This window comes from Acanthopagrus latus, chromosome 10 (assembly GCF_904848185.1).
Source record: "Acanthopagrus latus isolate v.2019 chromosome 10, fAcaLat1.1, whole genome shotgun sequence".
Lineage (NCBI taxonomy): Eukaryota > Metazoa > Chordata > Actinopteri > Spariformes > Sparidae > Acanthopagrus > Acanthopagrus latus.
In genome coordinates, this window is record NC_051048.1 from 7,138,703 (window position 1) to 7,162,462 (window position 23,760).

Below are 23,760 nucleotides of genomic sequence, written 5' to 3' on the forward strand. Positions count from 1 at the left end.
ATATGAGGGGGTTAAACGTATACACTCTAAGAAGGAAAGTTCTCTGACAACAAAACACTAGAATATTCACATTAACAAAGTACATACGGTGCACATTTAGACTTGCTATGTGTGGCATACCTGTTCACACATTGTGTTGACCCTGGGCTGAAACCTGTCAGCGCAAGAAAGGCAGTCTATGGAGCTAAACTTATGCTAATTCAAGAAAATCAGAACCAGAGTCCAGATGTGAGAAAGAGCAGCTGGATTCAGAAAAGTCAGAAGAATGTGCTGAAGGGTTCTGGTTGAAATTGCTGATCAGGGCTTCTGAATGAGTAAAATGGGTTTCTTATTAGGACTTCTACTGGAATGATTAATCAATTAATTGTCAACTATTAAATTAATTGCCAACTATTTAAATAATTAAACACCTGAGTCATTTTCTAAGAAAGAAAAGTCAAAACTCTCTCAGTCCAGGTTCAGAAACCAGACATTTGAAGATTTTTGGGGGATTTCATTTTGGGATTTAGGAAACACTGATCCAATATCTTTCATAATTTTCTGACCAAACAACTAATTGATTAATCTCGAAAGTAGTAAACAGATTAATCAGCAATTTCCAAAAGAAAAAAAAAAAAGTTTACAGCCCTAATAAAGACAAAGTATGTCCAAGGAGTTTTCCCTTATTGAGGGATTCAGTGAGAATGAGGGAAGGCAAGCAGAACTGAGAGGTTCTGCTGGGATTTAACCTCAAACCACCAGGGACCATGCAGATCCAGTTATAAGCTCGAACCACTACATCTTGACTGGACACACCCCAACTACATTTTGGTGTTTGACTGTAACACACAAATGATGAATATGTAATTTAATGAAAACTCCATGACCGCTTACATTGTTTTAGACACATAGCTTAAGAATGGGGAGTCCATGTTCCAAACCCAGACATTGTTTGTGACTGCAAAAAACCTAAAAAAGCCATTTACTATGCTAAAAGAAATAAATGAGGTATTGTGGTCATTTAAAAAAAAAAAGATGGGAAGTCTGTAGTTTCTCAATCCTGGATCATATGGTGCCTACCAAATATTTTTCGGGGAAAAAAAAAGATCATATTCCAGGGTCAAAAATGTTGAAACTGTATTTTTCTAATCCAACGATCACTCCCAGAAGTCTCCATGGTCTGTCAGCACAAACCACAGGCCACCCGCCTTTCCAGCAGGCGCCTGCATCTGGGCTGCCAGCCATTTTAGCCAATTTTAGGGGTATTATTAAAAAAGAGCCAAGCAGCGGTGGAGCACCAAGTGATGTCCCTTTCAACTGGTGAATTGGACTGGCTCACTCCATAGTGGATTTAAAGGTATCTTCAATTCTTCTAAATTCACAAAGGGAGCTTCGATTACATTGAGCAGAGGACTTCAGAAATGAAAAATGGTAGAAAACGTTCAAATAGGACCCAAAATTGACAGAATCACAGAGTAAAGAAAGAGAGGGCTAACTGCAGCACTTTCTCTCATCATAAATAATAAGGATGTGGTCAGACTGGAGTGTGCTCTCAGTGGAATTCCAGTCTGTTGATGTCAGTCATTTAGCACAAGCTCATAGATGGACACACACACACACACACACACACACATACACACACACACACACACACAAGAAGGAGTAACTGAAGGGGTTAGCAAAGGGCATGGTGGACTGACTTTAATACCGATATTTGTCCCTCCGAATATAATAAGTACTGTCTACGCTCCATCTGGGAGTGCTGGCACACGGACAAACCATCCTCCGAAACACACTCACACAAAACAATCATTCTGTCAGCAATACAACTCTATTTCAAGTTTTTTTTTAGAGTCATCGTGGTGCCTGGGGAGCCTTGTATTTTTCCAAAAAATCTCCCTCGCTCTTTCCCTACAGTGTAATTTAGTTTCCGACTACATCTTCTAATCAGCTGAGCTTTCAATCCCACAACAGCTTCCTGTGGCACCGAAAAAAGAGTTGCACCGCAGTCCCGTCTATCCGTCGTGTTCGCCATCAATCCGTACACACTCTGTCATTTGCAAATTCCTACTTTTTGATGGTCTGCTTTTTGGTGAAAATGCACAACCGAGGCACAGACTACGGATTTTTTAGCTACCGATCAAAGGATAATTTCTCAGTAATTGAGGGTTTTCTAATGGTAAACGTCGCTGACTTCTGCTTTCTATTCACATTTTAGCAGCTTAGAAGAACCAATGCATTTCAAAGTAATTTAGCGTCTGTGTTTACAGTTCGAGGTTGCCGTTTGTGACAAGACCTATGTGCTACTGCAGTAATTTGCAAGGCTAATCTAATGCAGAAAAAATTGTGTTTTCATGTGTGGCGGCAAAGATCATGACAAATTGCGATTACACACACTGACCTGTGTCGGTCCTGGGATGCATGACAGAACCCTCTCAATGTTTTCAGAAGTCACATCCACATCATCCACTGCTACAAGCACATCACCTGAAAAAAACATGCAGAAAAGGAACTTGAAATAAGTAGGTAATGGTAATAAATAATGATACTAGTGTAAGTTTAACCAGCTTACAGCCACAGTCAAAAACCAAGGGAGGGTATGCTACTGATAAAGCACAAAGCAGATACCTCTTTGAGTAAACTGTTCACAAGAAAGGGAATGAATTAAACTAAGAGTCAAGGCAACTGACATAATAACAGTCTTAAAATGGCAGCGTGCATTCATTTTTTGGTGCAATCTGGTCTCGTTCCCAGTGAAAACAGCAGGGAGCATCTCAAACTTGGCCTGCATATTATTTAGAGAGACAACATATCCAACCGATACTTACAGATCCACCATCAGATCCACCATCAAGCAGTATTTATTGTAAACTTCAGACCCTTAGACTTGGCTCATATCTTCTGTAAGATCACTGCCTAAAAGAATTTGATGGATTGCATCAATTGTGATGTGGAGGGCCAATAAAGAGCTTCACCTGCTGTGTGTGCAGGCGGACTCACCAGCATCTCGGTAACAGAGCTATTTCAGGTATTTAACTGCTCTAATTGTTTAAGCATGTAGCTGTGCTGCATAAAAGCCTCTCTAAACAGTAACTCATGTGGGTAGTCATTTGTGGCAAAGCACAACTGGCGTTCCTCTGTCTGCTGGTAAAAACTGTCCGATCATTAGCCCTGATAGAAGAAAATCGCTTCAGAGAGGCTGAGTGTTCAAACAGACAGATTACAAGAGGACCAGAAATGCATTAAGAGTTCAGTCACTCTACAGAACTGTGCTGGACGTTTCACTAGGACTGAAAATAGTTGCTGCTCAGGGTTGGCAATGAAAAGAAGCTATCAAACATCCTACAAACATTTTTTAACAAGAACTTTGTGGTTTTACAACACAGAGCTGAAAAGTTAAACTATGATAATGATTTGTATTACTTTGTAGTTGTTACTATGGATTCAACAAAGTAAAAGAGCCTGGCTATAATAAGCTACATGAGGCAGAATTAATTAAAAAAATATATATAAACAGCCTCACTCCTAAACCTAGGCTAGTTCTTGCAGTATATTACTCAAATCATAGTTCATGCACTTGAGTTGCATGGTGACCATTTTCTGACTTGTAAATTGCGCTCATTATTAAGGTTTTGGGCTCTTTTACTGAAGAAATCTGTGACTATGATTATGTAATTAATCATAGCCTGTGCTTTGGCAGTGCTTTTGTGTGGTGTGGAAATGAATGAGTCAGTGCTAGTTCATGACTCTACAGATGACTGTTATTGAAATCATAGCTGCTGCATAGCTGCATTTTCCCAGTTGTGAGCGCAACTGGCTCTTTTTGAGGATGAAGAGTTCCTTCTGCGAAAGGTCAGTCATAAAGCCGACTTTATTTTTAACCGAATCAAATATTGCTTTAAAGCTCACGCTTCCCAAATACATCCCTCCTCTAACTGAGGTGTGTGTGCATGCCATCGCACAGCCAGGAAGTCTTTAAAAGGTTAGGATAGCTCTTGACCTCTCTTGAACATGATCCTGATTATACTCTGTTAAGAAGGCTGAAGACATGTTTTTCCTCTTAGACCTTAATGAGGGACTAGGCTTGTAAAGAAATTTGTACATGGCCTCGTAAGACACAGCCACGTACGTCCAGTTTATAGCGTAGTATTGGTGAAAAATCTTCATACGCCTTTTAGAAACTATAAAGAACATACTGCAACCATACTTATGATGGCACTTACAATAAAAACAAAATAATATATTCTGTAGTTGTGTTTTACTGTTAGAAGCAGCTAACTGGCTGAAATATGGTCTTACCAATTAGGATTTGACCACATTTGATTGCGGGGCTGTTGGGTATTAATCCGTGAACAGTCAGTCTTTCCTCCTGTCTGACCACCGAAGGGTCCCCCTGTACTCTGTTCCGAGAGGAGCGATGCACCACCCCCAGCAGTGCCTCCAGCAGGCCTCCTCTGTCAGAGAGAGGTGATGACGGACCTGCAAGACGTTTAGGGTTGAGGTAGACACACACTTCCTTCAGCTGCTGTGGCTGAACCGTCACACCCTGCCTTTGACCTGGCTGGTTCTTCAGAATGGACGCCAGAGGTGACGATAAGTTGTCTTTACCCGCATCCTTCCCTCCTCCTCTGCGCTGAGACGGCCGACGTTTTCTCCTCAGGATCCTGGCCAGCCTTTTCAGCGTGGGCTCACCTTTCGCGCGTGATCCGCATCTCTGCTTCTTGTTTTGCTCCGTGATAATCTCTGCCTCCTTTTCGCTAAAGCGGACATGATTAGTGGATACACCTTGATTGGCGGCGGCTTGGGCCAACGCAGCCTCCTCTTCGCCCTCACTCAGCTCCAGGTAGAAAAGCTCGCCATTCTTCTGGATGTCATCCAGCCATTCTGGTTCCAAGTCACTGAGAGGAAACAAACAGAGTATTGGAAGATATAATGTCAAAGGCAGAGTAGCATGAAAATGGGAACAGAGGGTACAGTAGTAGAGACCAGAGATGCATGAACTTATTATTTGAGATTTTGTTTATCATGATACTGTGACAGAATCTAGATTTAGTCTTCTCTGGTTATGTGGCACATCTTTTATTTAAGTGGCTGTTCAATGTAAGTTAAAGTTATAGTAAATACTTTAACATGCATTTGTGTCCCTTTTTCAGTATTTGGGCAATTGTTGCCGTCAACTTGTCTCACCATTACTAATTCAAAAACACTATTTCTAGAAGTACTTTTATCATCCATTGCCCATGTGCATACTTCAATGAACAATCACACAAGCTTGACTAAAAACTACTATATTTACAAAGCGTAGCCACGTGCCTGACCGAATGGGTGGGAGTGAAGCTGGCTATTTTTTTTTCCTTTTGGTTTCTCTCCTTTTAAACCTGCTTTGAAGCAACTGTGGCCAGCAGCTCTAACACGATATCCATAAATTTACAGAGGACGGCTAGAGGCATACAATTATTTATGAAGGTTTACCTCCCAAACTGAAAACACTCCCTCAAGCTATGAAAAGCACAAGGGAGGAGAGACGGAAACTACAGATGGATACACGCTCCCTCTTTGGCAAAGGCTTATGCTAAGACTTATACTCACAAAACAACTAATTTTAGTTAACACGTGTACATAAACTGACAAGAGAAGCCGCACACCACAGCCTCTGTTTCACATCTGCGATGCAAGCCGTAAAAATAACTGTAAAGTGTCAAGTTACTGCATCTCCGCCTCACAAACAGAGACAACTTTTCGTCGAACTAGTTCGTCAAACTGCACTCATCTCATACGATATTACACTGCTCCTAGTCTCATATTGTTATCTGCATTCTTAACTTCAGTGTTTGTTTCTTACTCAGAGTAGTCGGAGCTGCAGTAACTCGATGCAGATTCACAGTCACTATCGTGCTCGTCACCATCTTCTTCCGTGTGACCGCTGTGAAGAGTTTTCTCGCTAAACTGACGGGAATTTGCTAAAGATGACATTTTCCCAGACGACGTTGTTAACCTCCGCCGCTACCACGAAAAAAAAAAAGCTAAACTTTTACTTAAACGAGCGGTGATGTTCTATCGCCATGTTGTAAGCGTTGACGAGCGCGTCGGTGCAGTCATGTGACGCGGGTGCGCTCGACCTGATTGGTGGAAGGCGCAGTTGCCCCTGACAACGCACAAGCTTCCCTAGCGGAGCGCTGTTTGCTTTGTGGCAGGGCCCAGGTAGGAATGTGCGACCGTGTGCCAGTTTACCTGGCAGCACGAGGATCTCATCCCTTTAAATAATGCAGGAACGACACAGAGACACCGCATCCCTGCTCATATTATATTGACAGGGATGTGTCACTGATTTTAATAAATGTATAATAAAGACATAACTTATAAACGTCGCTTTATTTTGAATACAACGCCGTAAAAGTAACCATTTATATATCAAAGTAACATATCACGAGGAAGAGAACCGCGATAATGCCGCTTTAAACCAACTTCTGACTGCCATGACAATTAAATTACCGCAGAGAAATGCTAGAATTGAGGAAGCACTGGAGACAATAGTCCGGGTTTGGAGAATTTGTACTTCACACGTGCAAATGAGCGCTTTTATTTTGTCGCCTTCTCATTTCCACCGCCTTGCAGACATGCACGAGGTTTTCAAATCCCCTCCGGTATTCAAAGACCCTCTGACAAAGTGCCTCCGTCCAAACAACACCCACAACTTCAGGTTTGTATAAGACACAGAACATTCAAGCTTTATGTAGATCACAGTTTAAATGCTTTACTGACCTGTAGAGGAGAACACTGCGAATAGAGTCGAAGTCCTCCAAGTTTTTAGAGAATGAACCTCCATCTATAGAAATGTTAAACATCATTTGTATGTCATGTTTTCGCCGGGAGTGCGGCCAACAACGCTGCGTTCACCTCAATTTTGCTATTTAAAAGCCCCTTAAACTCTAAGAAAAGCTTTAAAAAACTGTTTGTCTGTCAGCCACCGATAAAAATCTAAATTAATCCTTTTCCTCTGCCCGGTATGAAGTTTCAAACCGCATGAATACAACCGTGCAGGCTGAGCTGCGTCTCCAAGACCAGATCGAGTCCTCCTCCAGTTTCTCACGTCAATCACTGACACGGTCCAACACCGGCGCTATTCACAGAGAGAAGAGGAAACCCGCTGGAGCTCCTTTTTTTTCTCTTTCTTCCTTTCTTTCTTTTCTATTTAGTTTAGAGTGTTTCTCCAGGCCAGCACAGCGGAATTTGTCCCAGCCGTCTTCTTGGCAGGTGGAGTAAATCCCGCCTACTTAAGGCTCCCAACACACTCAAAAAAGCCCAGCAGACAAGCCCACATTTGTACTTTCATTTAAAAAAAAAAAAAAAAAAAAAAAAGGAGCCTGGGGAAATAATGCTGCTTTCCACGTGTATCCTTGGCAATAATCCCAACAACAAATCACACACTTGTATGGCCTGTAATGGGAGAAACACTCGAGTGATTTAGTTTAGAAAATGCAGCAATAAAACTTTGATTTAGTCTGCGGGTTGTTTTCACGCCAGGCCGCTGCAACATGGGTTATAAATCCAATATTCCAACATAAAATGTTATTGTGGAAGCTAAAAAGTCACTCCAGCTGTCACATAAAAGATTCATTTGAAAAGTGGTTGATAAAAAAAAAAAAAAAAAAAAAAAAGGTACAAAAACTAAAGATTTCAGGTTGCAAAGTAACTTAAAGTCAAACTAGAACTTGATTTACATTCATATGGTAACTGATATTTAAAGTATAAAAGTACTTATCTGGTAATAAGTGAATTTAAAGTAACAAAAGGTAAGTAAGTAAATTATAAATGTCTATTATCCAACTGCCAAATGAACAGTATGACTTAACAGTATGACTTTCACTGGCTCTGATGCACAAACAAGTAACTGGTAACTAAAGTTAGCAAATCAATGTAGTGGAGTTAAAAGTACAACATTTGTCTCTAAAATGTAGTGTTGGGGAATACAAAGTCACAGAAAACAGAACTACTCCAGTGAAGCACAAGCGACCCCAAATTGTACTTACTTGCATGCCTTCACTGGCTAAAGTTTAGTTTAAAGTAAAAAGTAAATTGGTTACTTTTCACTTTTTTATATTGGCATTACATCCTTAACAAGAGGGTGTCAGTATATTAATGAGACAGTGGTGGAGGAAAAGTCAAATTCTGCCAAGTTATGAGTAACTATGACTAATAATGAATACAATAAATAAAATAGTAATGCCAAGTAGCACAAAATTATTATAGTAAAATATAAAACAGGCTTAGAAATGAAACTGCATGCTGTAACAAGTCTTTAACTACATTAACTACAAGTTCTGAGGGCAACAGTCATCTTGCAGACCTACTAGTTAACAGAGTAGCTGAAGAATAACTTTTAACATTACTGCACTGCCACTCTGATCATACTCCTCCCCTCAATGTCCCCAGAGGAGACAGTGAACGGTCATCAAAAGCAGAGAGCACATGAACTGAATCAAACCTCTCAGCCCGCTTCGCGCTCAAGGAGGAGTATCATCTACTCTTCATCGTGGTTAGCGAGACCAAACACTTTAGAAGCACATTTCTCAAGTCAGAAACTATAGAAATGATCCCTGAAAGTATAGTCTTGCCAGATGAGTGCGCTCGCCCAACTACTTGTATGATGAAGATGGGCTTCACTGTCATGGTGCTCACATCCAAACTTTGTGGACACTTTTCTTTTCTCAATATAGCAAGTTTACCCTGACTCGAATCGAGGGTCTAAAGACAGAGGATATCGTTCAGTGTACAGATTGTACAGCCTACTGGGGCATTGTGATTGTGATTTTTTGATATATAAATAAGATTGGTTTTGAACTGATTTGTACAGCTGATGTTTATACAGAGAAAATTATTACAAAATTATTTTGAATAGGTTTAAACAGCTAACAGGTGGACTACAATGAATAAAAGGCACAACATGTACATGTGTCTGCTCTTGTTATAAAGATATAACAACATTAAAATGCAACATAATGACAATATGTACTTCCAGAGATACATTTGAACAGTTTTTCTGACAATAAAAAGCACAATCTATACATGAAACGTTTTCACATGATTAAAGCTTCTATAACCGTTAAAATAATCTATAAACTATCTTCATTCACAATACCCACAATGCTTTCTGGTGGTCTATCCCGCCTCCTAGTCTCTCATTGGTTGCTGTAATGCTGCATGGCAGCGTGTTAGCTTCACATGCTAGCAACAACAGAGGTATAACTAATGTTTTCTGAGCCGACACTTTAAACAACACAAAATCAATATATATTTGCTGAATGCTCGTGTCACGTAGTTTAAAATAACTTCTGATAGAAACGATGACACTGAAGACAAGACGGCAATATTCAACTTTTATATCAGGAAGAGCTAGATGCTAAAAACCGAGTGTGCACCAACATTTGGTGTCCGACTACAAACGAGGTTACACGATATTTCCTGGGCATCCGCATGTATTGTGGTAAGACAACTCACATAGTTCTACATGAATAAGCTTTATTAAATCTAAGAAAACATACAGAACATTTAAAGACTCTCTCACTACGAATAAACATTTAAACTACTTCACTTTGAGGATATGCTCTGGTAACAGGGGAGGTAAATATGTTCTTTTCTGTTTGTTCTGTTTGTTATAACGAAGTTAAGAATAACGTGTAAAACTGGTTACTTTTCACTTTTGTATATCGCCATTACATCGCTAATTATGGGTTGTAAGTATATTTGACAGCCACCACTAAAAGGAGACGAAAATTCTCTCAAGTAATTAATAGATATGGCTAATAATATACAAATAATGATGCTGAGTAAAAATACCACATGCAGATTAAACATATAAAATAACCCAATTGTGTTTTAATAATCTATCAAACATGCTGAAAAAGATTAAATCATTGTGTGTAGATATAGCGTTAATTCAACACACAGACAGGACATATCCTCACTATAATTCCCTAATTATTTTTCTCGACAACATGGCACTACCACTCTGATCATACTCCTCCCCTCAATGTCCCCAGAGGAGACAGTGAACGGTCATCAAAAGTAGTGAGCACATGAACTTAATCAAATCTCACTACCCGCTTCGCGCTCAAGAAGGAGTATCACCAACTCTTCATCGTGGTTAGCGAGACCAAACACTTTAGAAGCACATTTCTCAAGTCAGAAACTATAGAAATGATCCCTGAAAGTATAGTCTTGCCAGATAAGTGCGCTCGCCCAACTACTTGTATGATGAAGATGGGCTTCACTGTCATGGTGCTCACATCCGAACACTGTACAGCTCATGTTTGTATATAAAATAATGATTATAAATAAGAGATTGCTAACAAGTGGACTACAATTAATAAAAGCCTCAGCATGTACACGTGTCTGCGTTTGTCAATAAGGTATAAGAACATTAAAACGCAATATGCCAACATTTGTTTCCGAAAATACATTTAAACACCATTTTGCTTACAATACAAATCACAGCCTATACACCACACATGTTCGCACGATCAAAGCCTCTATAAACCTTTAATTAATCTTTAAAGTATCTCTATTCATAATACCCACAATGCTATTTAGCAGTATATCCCGCCCCCCAATCACTCATTGGTTGCTGTAACGCAGCATGGCATCGTGTTAGCTTAAAATGCTAACAACAACAGATGTATAACTCGTGTTTTTTGAGCCTACACGTTAAGCAACACAACATAAACTCATATTTGCTAAATGCTCGTGTCACGAAGTTTAAAACAACTCCAGATAGAAACAATGTCACGGAGGACAAGCCGACAAAATTCAACTTAGTAAGAGCTAGATGCTAAGGTGCTCAGATTGTGCACCAACATTTGGCGTCCGACTACAAACAAGGTTACACGAGAGTTCTCCTTGCGTCCGCAAGTATCGCGGTACGACAACTCACATAGGTCTACATAACTGCGCTTTTAAGTTGCGTTATAACAAAAAAAAAAATGTAAATGACCTGAGAAATTCGTGATATTCAACAGATAATGAGAGAAACAGAACTGTTTATATTGTAATTTGCATTTAGACTTAAGCATTGTGTTATTACTGTCAACTACTACATTAGAATGATACATTTCCAGCAACACATACAGGTTTCTGATGTCAGGATAACGTATCTAGATAAACTAAAGTTATATTCGACTCCATCTGCACGAACAATCTTAGCCAGCTCTCACACCCTCACAGCACCAGTATTTCCCTTACAAAATAACTCAACTTGCACTCCCTTAAGAGTTTGCTTTTTTACGTTCCATCCAGTATCACATCATCTAGTTAGTTCATTATAATCTTAATGTAACAAAGCAAACCCTCAGTCTCCGTGTCAATAACAGTTCCTGTAATTTAGCGTAACCTGCTGTATATTAGCGCTAGCTAGCATCGTCAGTCCTGACCTTGACAGATTTTTGGAGCAAGACTGATAATGACATTCATCCTCATCCATGACACGTTTAAGCCACTTACCGAATTCAAACTACAACACCTTTTCGAAACAGAGTACGACTATTTTTCTTGCTATGACAACCTCTGAGCTAGTGACAGGAGAACTTTTAGCTAGCCGCTAGAGCAATGCTAATAAACTGCTACTTGGGCTACTTGTGAGGTTAACTCGCTGAGGCTCAACAGTGAACTTTAAGCAAGTACTTTGGAATTTAACGTCTCTTGAGAGCTTGAGAGAGCATCCCGAACTCTAATCAATTAACATGGATTTTTATCTAGACTGATATGACACATATGAATTGATAAATAAGGGGACTGACTCACCTGAGGCATGGTAATGACGGTGAAACAACTGTTAGATTACTGGCGCACTTCTGGGCAAGGTTAATTAAGACAGGAAGCGGTTTAAAAACATTTAAAAGTTAGATTTTATTTTATTGTGTGCAGTTCAATATTAATGTCGGAGATGGCATACTCATACTCAGACTAATAACGATGACTGTGTCTTTTGAGATTCTAATTAATCTATGGTACTAATTCCTTTGGCGGAAGTGTAATGAAACCAAACAACCGTCCGCCATTTTATGTCAACATGTGGAAAATGTGCAGACATCTTAACAAACATTGTAATTAGAAGACTCAAACTAAAATATTATCGAGGACATGCAGAAGTCTTAAGAATAGCCTACACTTTGAAAAAAGAGCAATAGAAGTGCTCTTTTTAAAAGTAAAAAAGCCAGTAGATGAATACAATTAGGAGATAAGAAAAGATTAACAAAAACACAAAGACACGTATTCATGTTGTTGGCCGTTGTTCATATATACATATTTTTAATAAAATTTGATTAAGAATAGTTTGGGATTAACTATGTTATTACAACAGATTCATAACGTGTATTCCAACATTTTACCCAGAATTTTTTAAACATCTTTATTACACTGCCCTCTTCTGGTGTGTCGGCGGGAATGTGAACTATCCCACTGCAGGTGACCTCAGTATGTTTTAGCAATTATTTTAAACATTCTGCCAACAATACAGAATATCAAATAGTTCATTTACGCCATGCTGAAAGGCGCTAGGGTTGTCGAATAATTTACTTTTCCTCCATATCGATCTCCTGCCCCCGCGCCTCTTCCTATTGTTTACTCTGACGTCATCCACATGCGCCGCGCACACGCTCTCAATTTGGGAGCGACAACTTCGTCTGAGGCGTGTTTTCTCTCTTCGTACCTGTATATGTTCTTTTAAATGGGTAAATTAGTGAATTTTAGAACAACGCCATGTTTATAAAACAGGTAGTGCTACGTGGCAGCGCACATATAACCATTAAAAGCCTGTTGAGCCCTCAGCGACCATTTAAGATGTTTGTTTTTTGTCTTTAGGTGATGCATCTTACGTCTGTGGGTACAGAGGAGAGCTGTGGACTGAAATGGCACATACTGATTCAGATGTGTGTGAAATGCAGCTGGACGGAGTCTCAGAGGTGATGGATCTGCTCCAGATCGACCTGGAGACTGATGTGGTAGAAGGCAGGCCGGGGGGAGAAGATCCAACATGTTCAGTAAGTGTGTTTATTTAGCCTTCATTGGAAATAAGGACCACTTTACAACCTATTTAAGCTAGCAATGACTTCCAGGCAAGCAGCATAATTACTTATTACTTTTACAATTTAGTTATTGATTGTGTCCTTTATTAATACTTTATTAATAATTACTTTGGGTGACTTTCTGTTTTTTAGATTTCTTTGACTGATAAGAAACCCAATGGTCTTCTAAAATATTTTGAGAGCCCCTCAAACAAGATTAAAATTCTCTTGTCAACAAACTAAAAAGCACACCTGTTTTTCTACAGTTCTCACAAATGCCTGTTTATGACCCAAAACCGATGATCTTTGATTGCTGAGGGAAAAAACGTGGAGTTATTCTGCACCCTAAATGCTGTTTTTTTCTGTTTGATAAACAGAAGAATGTGTTGAGGAAGCAGCGCAACTGGGAGAGGCAGCTGGCGGCGAAGAAGAGCAAGAGGAAAGAAGAGAAGCAAAGGAGGAGGCTCAACCGTGAGAAGGACTCAGGTAAATATCAAGTGAGGAGAAGCGAACACTGGCGTTGTTTTTGTTGGGAGCCTGAAGGTGAAAGTAGCCTCGACACATGTCTGCTTTGTGTTTTTGTCCAACAGGTGCTACTGGAGATGCTCCTCAGTTGTCCAAGCGGGTATTGAAAGCGATCACCAAGGAGCGTTTGGCCGAGGCTCAGTCCACGGGGCTCAAGCTCTGCGTTGACCTGAGTATGACAGACAGCATGTCAGACAAAGTAGGTGATGATGAGCAAGCCTCTAATCAGTACCAGTATTTCTCAAACAGTATCTCTTTTTTTGATCCAAAAAATGGTTTTCATAAGAGAGACATTAACCTGTCTGCATTAACATACTCACCTTCAACTGTGTATGTTTGTCTGGCTCAGGAGGTAAGTCGACTGGCGGGTCAGTTGAGACGGCTGTACGGGTCGAACAAGAAAGCATCACAACCGTTTCATGTTTTCCTGACAGACCTGAAGGAGGACAGTCGCCTCTACAGAGAGTGCCTTCGAATGAACGAAGGCTTCCTCAACTACATGGTGATTTATTGTTATTATTGGTGTTTGCGCCCTGAGTTCACTCGAAAATACTTCTCAAAAGAAAGAAGAAGCAGGGCATCGTTTTCTTTTCTTTTCTTTTCTTTTCCTTTCTTAAAAGCTTTGAAGTTAAGCAGCAGACAAGTTTTTTAAGCGTTATATCAGCCTAAAATGGAACCTCTGAGCCTTTGAGTAATTATCTTGTGACCGAGGCAAGATGCAAAAATTATACTTTCAGCTCACTTCAGACATTTTATGCACTCACTTCCTGTCTAATCTGCACCGGGAATAGTTTGAATACTCAGCGACAGACTTTGGAAACTTTTATTTCCAGATGGACATAACAGAAGAAAGCTGCCTGGACCTTTTTCCTCCAGAAAGTGTCGTCTACCTCACACCAGATGCTGAAGAAGGTCAGTCCCAATGAAGGCTTATCTTTGCACAGAGCAGATGAACTTTTAAAGACAACTTCAATGTCCTAAGTGGTGTGTGCGCTATAAGCAGTTTTAATTTGAACGAAATTACATATTTTGGCCAGCAGAGGGCGCATTCTGACCACGTTGCATTCATCCATAACAGATGATGCAGCACTGACTTTGTTGAATGATGTTTTCAAAAATACACATAATGAAATATAAAGATAACGTAAAGTTAGTAAGAGAAAGAAAATTAACTTCATTTACAAGGCAGCTTAAATACAATAACAAACGCACACTAAAGACATTTTGAATGATCTAATGAGCCATTTAAAGCTGGAGAAATTACAGGAGCCTAGATGCTCAGTGGAAGTACAAGTGAGACAACAAAAGCCAAGCTCTGTATCAGAGATGCTCACGAGTCTGTTTTTGCAAGTCTCAGGTCTCTCGTGGCTTTAATGAACGTTTTTCTATCGTCTGTATGCCACGCGGCCCGCCGAACTACATCCAAGGAATTTCAAAGCATGCACTGTGTAACTGTGATTTACGATCCCAGCATTCTGCGAGTTTTTAGTTTGGGCCTTTTGCGATACGAAGGCGTCAACTGACGACACAGCAGCGCATGTGTTGAGCTGTGTTGTTGCTGGGAGCGCACGTCATCACCTCTGGGCACGTGCTTCCCCCACGTGGAAGGGGATGGAGATCAACTCGCCAGACGTGGATAGCGAGAGTTGAGTCTGTGTGTGTGTTGCCACTTAAGTGCGATCCAAGTTGCAGGCTCGAGCCGCCATTTCTGGGTTATATATACACTATATTACCAAAAGTATTCGCTCACCTGCCTTTACTCATTCTATGAACTGAAGTGCCATCCCATTCCTAACTCATAGAATTCAATATGATGTCGGTCCACCTTTTGCAGCTATTACAGCTTCAACTCTTCTGGGAAGACTGTCCACAAGGTTGAGGAGAGTGTTTATAGGAATTTTTGACCATTCTTCCAAAAGCGCATTGGTGAGGTCACACACTGATGTTGGTCGAGAAGGCCTGGCTCTCAGTCTCCGCTCTAATTCATCCCAAAGGTGTTCTATCGGGTTCAGGTCAGGACTCTGTGCAGGCCAGTCAAGTTCATCCACACCAGACTCTGTCATCCACGTCTTTATGGACCTTGCTTTGTGCACTGGTGCACAGTCATGTTGGAAGAGGAAGGGGCCCGCTCCAAACTGTTCCCACAAGGTTGGGAGCATGGAATTGTCCAAAATGTTTTGGTATCCTGAAGCATTCAATGTTCCTTTCACTGGAACTAAGGGGCCAAGCCCAGCTCCTGAAAAACAACCCCATACCATAATTCCTCCTCCACCAAATTTCACAGTTGGCACAATGCAATCTGAAATGTACCGTTCTCCTGGCAACCTCCAAACCCAGACTCGTCCATCAGATTGCCAGATGGAAAAGCGTGATTCATCACTCCAGAGAACGCGTCTCCACTGCTCTAGAGGCCAGTGACGGCGTGCTTTACACCATTACATCCGACGCCTTGCATTGCACTTGGTGATGTGTGGCTTGGCTGCAGCTGCTCGGCCATGGAAACCCATTCCATGAAGCTCTCTGCGTACTGTACTTGGGCTAATCTGAAGGTCACATGAAGTTTGTAGCTCTCTAGCAATTGACTGTGCAGAAAGTCGGCGACCTCTTTGCACTATGCGCTTCAGCATCCGCTGACCCCTCTCCGTCACTTTACGTGGCCTACCACTTCGTGGCTGAGTTGCTGTTGTTCCCAAACGCTTCCATTTTGTTATAATAGAGCTGACAGTTGACTGTGGAATATTTAGGAGCGAGGAAATTTCACGACTGGATTTGTTGCACAAGTGGCATCCTATGACAGTTCCACGCTGGAATTCACTGAGCTCCTGAGAGCGGCCCATTCTTTCACAAATGTCTTGTTTCACAGTCTGCATGCCTGAGTGCTTGAATTTATACACCTGGGGCCAGGCCAAGTGATTAGAACACCTGATTCTGATCATTTGAATGGGTGAGCGAATACTTTTGGTAATATAGTGTATATACATTGCTACGTCCATATTTATTATAGTGTCTTTGCCTGATGCTAATATTATTATGTTTTTTTTTTAACTCCTCTTTCATTTCAGCTTTAGAAATGGTGGATGCTGACAAGGTGTATGTCCTCGGTGGCCTCGTGGATGAGAGCATCCAGAAGGTATTGCACAATCAGGCTTGTTCAGTCTGACTGATTAGATTTTGACTCTGTTCGACGGTGGCCCTGAGAGCTCACAGCACTGCAGCTCGAGAAAACGCATGCAAAAAGACAAAACACAAGCAAATTAAGAAAACATCTCCATCAATGCGGCCACCGCACTGTTCTCTGTTCAGGTCAAATGAAAGCCAACAGTTCCAGTAATTGACATCGCAGCAGTGAAATGCACATGTGCCCTGTCATGAGTTGGATTTCTACCAATTGTTTTTTTTTTTTTTTTTCTCCCACGCCTCCCCTGCAGAAGTTGAGCTACTCCAGGGCGCGTGAACTGGGCATCCGCACGGCGAGGCTGCCCATAGACGAGTACATGGCGAAGAAGCACAACCCCAAGAACTTCCATTCAAAGATCCTGGCTATTAATCAAGGCGAGTCAGTGCTTTTAATCTGCAAGTCTATCAGCGCTGCAGAGCCAAGGATAGTAATGTAAGACTCCTGGACTTTTTGGCTGCTACACGATTGTTATACTCAGAGCGCTCATTAGCCAAAACATTTCTCAACAGAAACGGGGTTAGTTGATAAAAGGTGCACATCTGGAATGAATTGTGAAGTCTTTCCATATTTGCAATTGATACAATCCAGCACTGAGCAGCCTTTTATGAGATCGTGGTTCAGTGTTTGCATATCAACCACAAAATATGGTGATGACTTCAGTCACCTGATTAAGTCCTGTGCTACATGTTGTCATTAACGTGGCTTTGTGCTTGTGCTCGCTGTCGAACTGAAGCCGATTTGTATGATGATGAACAAAATCTCTCTCTTCCTGCAGTGTTCGACATCTTGTTGACATTCTGCAACAGCAGCAGCTGGAGAGAAGCCCTGCAGGCGTGGTTCCCCCCGGGGAAGGGTTTCGTTGTAGCACCAGATGATTCCCAGCGTCTGCCCATCTCTCCAGCACAGACGTAACTGGACGGATTTGACTTTAATCCATGCCTTACATAGAACCCTGTGTGGGTCATCGCCGTCCACGTGAAAGGAAACGTTCACCCAAAAAATGAAAATACAGACGCTGTCCAGCCGCCCTCGCGCTGATGGAAAGTCGGAAGAAGTTTATCCAAGACGCAGTGTGTGTCGTAGGGCGGACTTTGTTTGTAGCGCTGTACTTGAACTGTTGTATGTTTCCTTTTTTTTCTATGTAGGCTTTTAATAATTTGTTTTCTTATTTGATTTTTAAATGAACATCTGCATATTCTTGTCAGCAGATCAAGCAATTCAAATATATGTGAACATTGGAATAAAATCAATTAAATAGCTGCAGGTCAGACAAATAAAAGGGTTTTAAACAAATAAATTACACACCGTGGTCGAGTTGCATTTACCGTACACCAGCATTTCAACTACCCATAATACGTGTGTGAAATGTGTTTTGCATTTACATTCCCCAATGCATGCCAGATATCCTTCCCACTTTGCTATATAATTGTCAGTCCAGTCCTTTGAGATGTGTTCTGGCAGGAGTGGCGTTCAAGATACGATCCCTGCCAGCTCTGCGAGCCATTCCTGGAAAGATGGCTCCTCGGCTGCTTGTTATCAGATGTTTTCCCATCGGTCTACTGGTTTTGATAAAGTCCCTTCTGCCAACTATTAGTCCTGAATCACAGACTGTTCTCATAGTAGGTGAATAGTTGCTTCAGAGCTGAAACATCTCCAACATTCAACCCTTGTCTGGAGGAAGGCCAGGGGCAAAAGACTGAGGTTCGCACATTAGGTCAGTCTAATTGTGATGTTTATTTGATCCCACTCTGTTACATAAACGCTAAAATCTGCCGCCCGCGTTGAGGCACATGAAACCTTACATTTCTGTTCTAAAAATATTGCACAATAGATGGATGCCTCGTGTCCAAGGCCCATTATTTTACTAGCCTGAAGAATGAGGTCTGACTGCTGAGGTGGGGTTTCTTTTCTTCTAACATTAACAGGCGAATGTTGGAGGCACAGTTACCAGAAATTCGCTGGATGTCCTCGCCTCGTTCCCCCTCGTGCACATCCGCCAATGTTCTGACTGGTTTTGAGCGAAAAAAAAAACAATACAGGAATTTACACACGTTTATAACTTTGGTTCGATCCAAATACATGAGTCAGAATTGAAATAACACATTTATATGAATGGCTTTTATACATTGTAGAAGTTGGGTGCAAACCGGGAGAACAATTAATCCATCCACTGAGCTATATGTCTCAGATAAGAGGAGAATGATTTGATACTAGTTGAGGGAGGACACTATTTTTTTTTCTTTTTTTTGGCAGTTTAAGAGCCAAGTAACTGCTGCTTTATGGGCCAGAACTGCACCTCTGCCTGATATCCAAATGTTTTCTTTTTGTTGTGTACCGAGAAAGAATATTATCAAGGCAGGCTTGTTTTCACAACTGGGGTGACTGTGTGTGGTTCCGATTCTCTGGAATCTTTTTTTTTTTTTTTATTTTTATGGAAAGTGACCCAGCTTCCAGCTGATTAAAAGAGTTCTGTGTTGGAGACAGGATGACGGATGAGTTACAAGGCTGATAAGATTAAGAATTGAGTTCAGGGAATGTACTAGACAAAGAGCTCACGCCTAACTGTGCACCCTCAGTTCTCAGTATGTATCTCATGAGTCTCACTGCACAAAAAAAAAACAAAAAAAAAAAAACGTAAACAGGCGTCACAAAACTACTTTCCCATGCCGGGAAATCATATTTTCACAAATCTTTTGTTACCGACTTGGCCACTAATCCTGCTCCAGACTGCTCTACTGGCAGCCCCTGAACAGGCATTAACTGGTTTGCTTAGTGCTTGTTGTAAATAATTTTAATTGTGTACAAAATGTTTCAAGTCCTTGCAGCACACACACAGATGTTGACTCCTGTCAATTTCTAATTACGATACAGTCTCCTCACGCCTGCTGAGTTTCCATAACACGTCCTCTTTCAGACAAGTGAATAGCAGACAGTCAGTTTCTGTTGTGGTAATTTATATGAATAATGGATATTTAACTTGACACTTTTTGGATCACATAGTTGGATCTAGGGTTCTGGGTTAGGTCAGAGGCAGGAAACTGAAGTTCTCATGAAAAATGCTGATTTTTGTTTGCGTAAAATATTCACGAAGAATAGAAATTCCACCCAAATCCAATAAAAAACAGATGCGTCCCATTCAACTAGTATCCAAAGACATCGTGGAACTGATTTTGTTTCAATGGGTCCAATGACCTGGACGCTATTATAATGACTATTAAAAGTATCCTGACATTTGACCTTATGTCAAAACAAATTCCAACATAGGTTAGTTCATCAGTGTCTTTACATCTTCTTCCTGGTGTCTTACTTCATCACAGGTACACGTTTGGTTACACTTCACTGCAGCAATGTGGAGAAATCTCACCTCACAATCACCTAAAAAAATGCATAAACTATTTACAGTATTCTGACTTTTGAAAAATGTTCCCCCACAAGGTGTTAAGGAGCATGTTTCAGGCTGTTTGGAGTCCACTGGTACCCACTCGTAGTGACACTTTTTTTTTCGTAAGTTTCACGTAATTGCACCTAGGGTTAGGGTTGGGGTAGAGGCAGGCCTGCCAACGAATGACTGAGGGTGAGACTTAAGATACTTGTGAAGAATAGAAATTTCATGCATGGCCACAATCCTTCGCGGCTATAAATGTAGCCCAAGATTGTTTGTGCGCCCGAAAAAGAGGACAGAAAAGAAAAAGAAAAAACACTGGCATGATGTCACCTGCCCCCAGGCAGATGTTGTGCAGGACGGCACATGCTGTTATGACTGGAAATGAAAAACAACATTCATTCATTTTGATTTACTCTGCTTCAGCACTAAGAAAAACAGATGAATCCTGCTGAGTGATGATGACGTACCTGAGGCACGAAGGTGTGGTGCACCTCCAGCGTTTGCAGGAAGATGGTCTTGAACCTGGTCTTTATCATTCCAATGACAGGCTCAAAGCGCATGCCTCGGAATGATGTTCCGTTGAAGCGCTGGGCTGCCACACCTAACACCGGACGCTTGTAGGAAGTGATGAGGGGGAGTAGATGTTGGAGGTACAGGTACCCGCCGTCTGCGAGGATGAAGTGCCCTGGAGGAGGGTAGATAGCCCGCCTGTACAGTGGTCTGTGCCGGAGTTCTCTGGTGTCGTGCACTGACCCCGGCCAGCCCACGTACGTGTCTACAAAGCGGCCCTGACAGTCACAAACTGCCTTGCCTTGGTGGCTCGATTCTGCCATGGCAGCAGTCGATCGCTCTAGCAGATAGCAGCTTTTGAAAAAGCTCTGTGTCCTGCCAGCGCTCCAAACCCACAAGTTACTGCTGCTGGGTCTTCAGTGGCATGTGGGAGGTAGATGACCTCGTGGCGAATGGCCGACAACTCCTCAGTAACTCAGTGGGCGATACGGTGGAGCGAGGCATCCCAAACACCCTTGAGACCACCCTGTATGATGCCCCACCCACCAGGAACACCAAGGTCCATGTCGTGGCACCCCATCCACATCTCCGATCCTGTCGGAGAAGGTTCAGCAGCGCTGCCAGTGACTCCCTGCTCGGCCTGAATCCTGTCCAGGACAGGGACGGCCATATTGTCCCTGCAGTCGCTACATGGGTCTGGTCTGGACTGGGAAAGGAGGGGAAGAACAGGAGAAGAAAAAATGGTTAATTAAACAATGGCAACAAAAGATATGTCAAGTTCATTTTTAGAGCTTTGATAGAAGATGCTGTATCTGTTTGTCGATCCACTGATCAGTCTCACTAGGCTTCTCAATCTGGTTTTGATGATTCATGGCAAAATATGTTGAACTGAAGTCAGTAATCTGTAAAGTAACTAAAGTTATCAAATAAATGTAGTGGAGTAAAAAGTACAACATTTGCCTTCAAAATGTCGAGGGGTGGAGGTATAAAGTTGCAGAAAAGGGAAATACACATGTACAAGCGCCTGAAAATTTAACTTAAGAAGAGTAACTGAGTAAATGATCTTAGTTGCAAATACATTTGTATCATTAAATGGAGTTTTATCGAAACCATTGGGCCAGAAATCCCACCAGATGTTCCTAATTGATGTTTCTCTGGAGACTGGCTGTTGGCTGCATTTTCTGATTTACTGGGGGATAAAAAAGAGATCTGCTGAAGGCAACAACACACGCCGCTTATTTTTTATTTTGCAAGGAATCAAGACCGTTGTTAAAATAATTCTGCGATCATTTAGAACTGGAGGAACGAGACTGCAGTCAGCTCAAAGTTCAAACATAGAAGAGCATTCACAGAGCAACAGGCAGGTCTGTTACAAAGTGAAAACTCAGTGTCTTAGTTTTCACTCTCTTAAACGCATACATTGCTTTGGCAGGCTGTGACTGAGGAACATCAAAACACCTACAACATATTCCATAATTTATGGTACAATCAAATTTACCTCTACTTAAAGGTGCAATATGTAAGAATTTTAGTTTAAAACATTCTAAAATTTACTAAAATTGTCAACATGATGTGAAGAAACAACTGCTCTAAAAATGACGTCTAAAACTTCTAGGTTTAGCGCTGCAGAGGTACCTGCTTATGTTAGCATGCTAACTAGCTAGATAGCGAAGCTTTTGCTCCCAGCGGCTAAAGCTCTTGAGCCAGGGGTGTAAACGCCAACATTCCCGTGGGAGTCCAGCCAGCTGCACGGCTAACTGAGCTAACAAGCTAACGATAGAGACAGTCATGGATAATCATTATGCAGTTAGCAGCAGTTAGCAGTTACTGTGGCGATATGCAGCCCCCGTTTATTGGGAGTATGACTTCGACAGCTGGTCCAGTTTCTACATATTGTACCTTTAAGCGCTGTATTTTTCCCTAAAATGCAGTTCTGATGTAAAAAAAGGAAAAATTCATGATGTTTATGTGTCAAAATTTGCACAATACCTGAGCAAACATGTCAGATAGTTTCAACTGACATGTTCATTCATGCTTAGAGTTGGATTATATTCTAATACGCCTCCCGTCTCTCCCCTCTGGCTCTTGAGGCAGACGTCAGTCACTGAGTGGTTTTGTGGGAAAAAGAGCCCCTGGCGCCCTCTTAGAGTCAGTCACCAACTCTTACTTTTCATTGTTTCCTAAGACTCAAATATTTTCCCACGGTTGAGTGAGAAGATTTGACACCGGTTTTGTTCTACCGATATGGCACCTTATCTTCTTCCATGCTGTTTTGTTGGCAGTGACTGAATGGATGTTATCTGGATCTGGAAACATATTTCATGTCCCTGCAGCACAAGGCGTTGATACAATATCGCCTCCTTTCTCCTGCTGAGTCACCAAATAACCCAACAGGCAGCTGCAAGGAATGACGAGAGCTACACTGGAAAAAATAATAATAATAATAATAATAATAATAATTCTTTTCATTGTTTATGGTGATGTTTAATTTTTAAACTGTTTCTCATACAATAGGCTACTGCCTTTACCGCCTTTACCTTCATCACGTTTTTTTCTCGAGAAAAGTCTTGGTGACTGAAAAGTCAGCTTTTCTCCTCAAAATAAATAATGGCAGAGGAAAAATAAAAAATGCATCCAGGGATTTTTTGTCAGAATGGATATGATAGATCTCCAGAATCTTCCTCTGTAAACGCCTCCGACTCTGAATCAACATCATGACTCCAAAGCCCACGTGTCTGTTAGCAGGTTGGCAGTGTTGCTTCATGTGAGACTTTGTCAGTCTATGACTGATGAAGCTGCACCCGTATGAACAGGTACACTAAAGTTTTGAGGAATTGACGTCTTTATCCACTTTATCCCATGTCAGATCAGGAAGATAAGAAACCTTTTTACTGCTCTGCTTCTCCCTCTCACCTCCACGGTACCACGAGCAAGGCCATTAACTGGCAGATCAGACGGCAGCTGTTAATCTCTGTCACTCCGGCAAACGTCCACGGATGAGAAACATTTTGGTCATTTTTGACATAGAAACCCACCGTGATTAGAACCGTAAATGACGAGTGCAGTGAAACCAGTTGTTAAGGACATAATAGGATAAAATATTTAGGTCTCGTGAACGCGACACA

General features: G+C 41.4%; 2 protein-coding genes and 2 non-coding genes across 10 annotated transcripts in view; 1 reads left to right on the plus strand and 3 right to left on the minus strand.

The window, feature by feature from the left end:
• The window catches only part of intu (inturned planar cell polarity protein), a 30,348-nt gene extending 18,874 nt beyond the window's left edge, over nt 1-11,474 (minus strand). Inside the window, exons 1-4 of one of the 3 annotated variants that reach the window (XM_037112951.1) lie at nt 11,406-11,462; nt 6,742-6,805; nt 4,279-4,877; nt 2,381-2,466 (exon numbers count right to left, since the gene is read on the minus strand). In XM_037112951.1, the coding sequence (XP_036968846.1) occupies nt 2,381-2,466; nt 4,279-4,877; nt 6,742-6,805; nt 11,406-11,451 (795 nt within the window). In that variant the 5' untranslated portion in view covers nt 11,452-11,462. Of the gene's footprint in view, nt 1-2,380; nt 2,467-4,278; nt 4,878-5,821; nt 6,074-6,741; nt 6,806-11,405 lie in introns of those variants that run through there. The other 2 variants (XM_037112952.1, XM_037112950.1) reach the window with 2 other exon arrangements.
• On the minus strand, nt 8,376-8,592 carry LOC119027888. Its single transcript, XR_005077501.1, has one exon. It is a non-coding gene; the product is annotated as a small nucleolar RNA U3 (small nucleolar RNA).
• LOC119027922 lies at nt 9,983-10,199 on the minus strand. The gene has a single exon (XR_005077534.1). It is a non-coding gene; the product is annotated as a small nucleolar RNA U3 (small nucleolar RNA).
• A 1,055-nt stretch (nt 11,475-12,529) lies between the features above and the next one.
• Nucleotides 12,530-18,042, plus strand: trmt10b (tRNA methyltransferase 10B). 5 transcript variants are annotated; one of them, XM_037112974.1, is made up of 9 exons: nt 12,530-12,661; nt 12,835-13,013; nt 13,415-13,523; nt 13,628-13,761; nt 13,912-14,064; nt 14,396-14,474; nt 16,625-16,692; nt 16,991-17,172; nt 17,516-18,042. In XM_037112974.1, the coding sequence occupies exons 2-9, from the start codon at nt 12,882-12,884 to the stop codon at nt 17,613-17,615; spliced, it is 957 nt and encodes a 318-aa protein (XP_036968869.1). In that variant the 5' UTR covers nt 12,530-12,661; nt 12,835-12,881; the 3' UTR covers nt 17,616-18,042. The 5 variants fall into 5 exon arrangements, with proteins under 5 accessions (XP_036968869.1, XP_036968866.1, XP_036968870.1 ...); XM_037112971.1 differs by having other exon boundaries at nt 12,575-12,704; XM_037112972.1 differs by having other exon boundaries at nt 12,577-12,704; nt 16,991-17,114.
• Nucleotides 18,043-23,760: the final 5,718 nt, after the last annotated feature.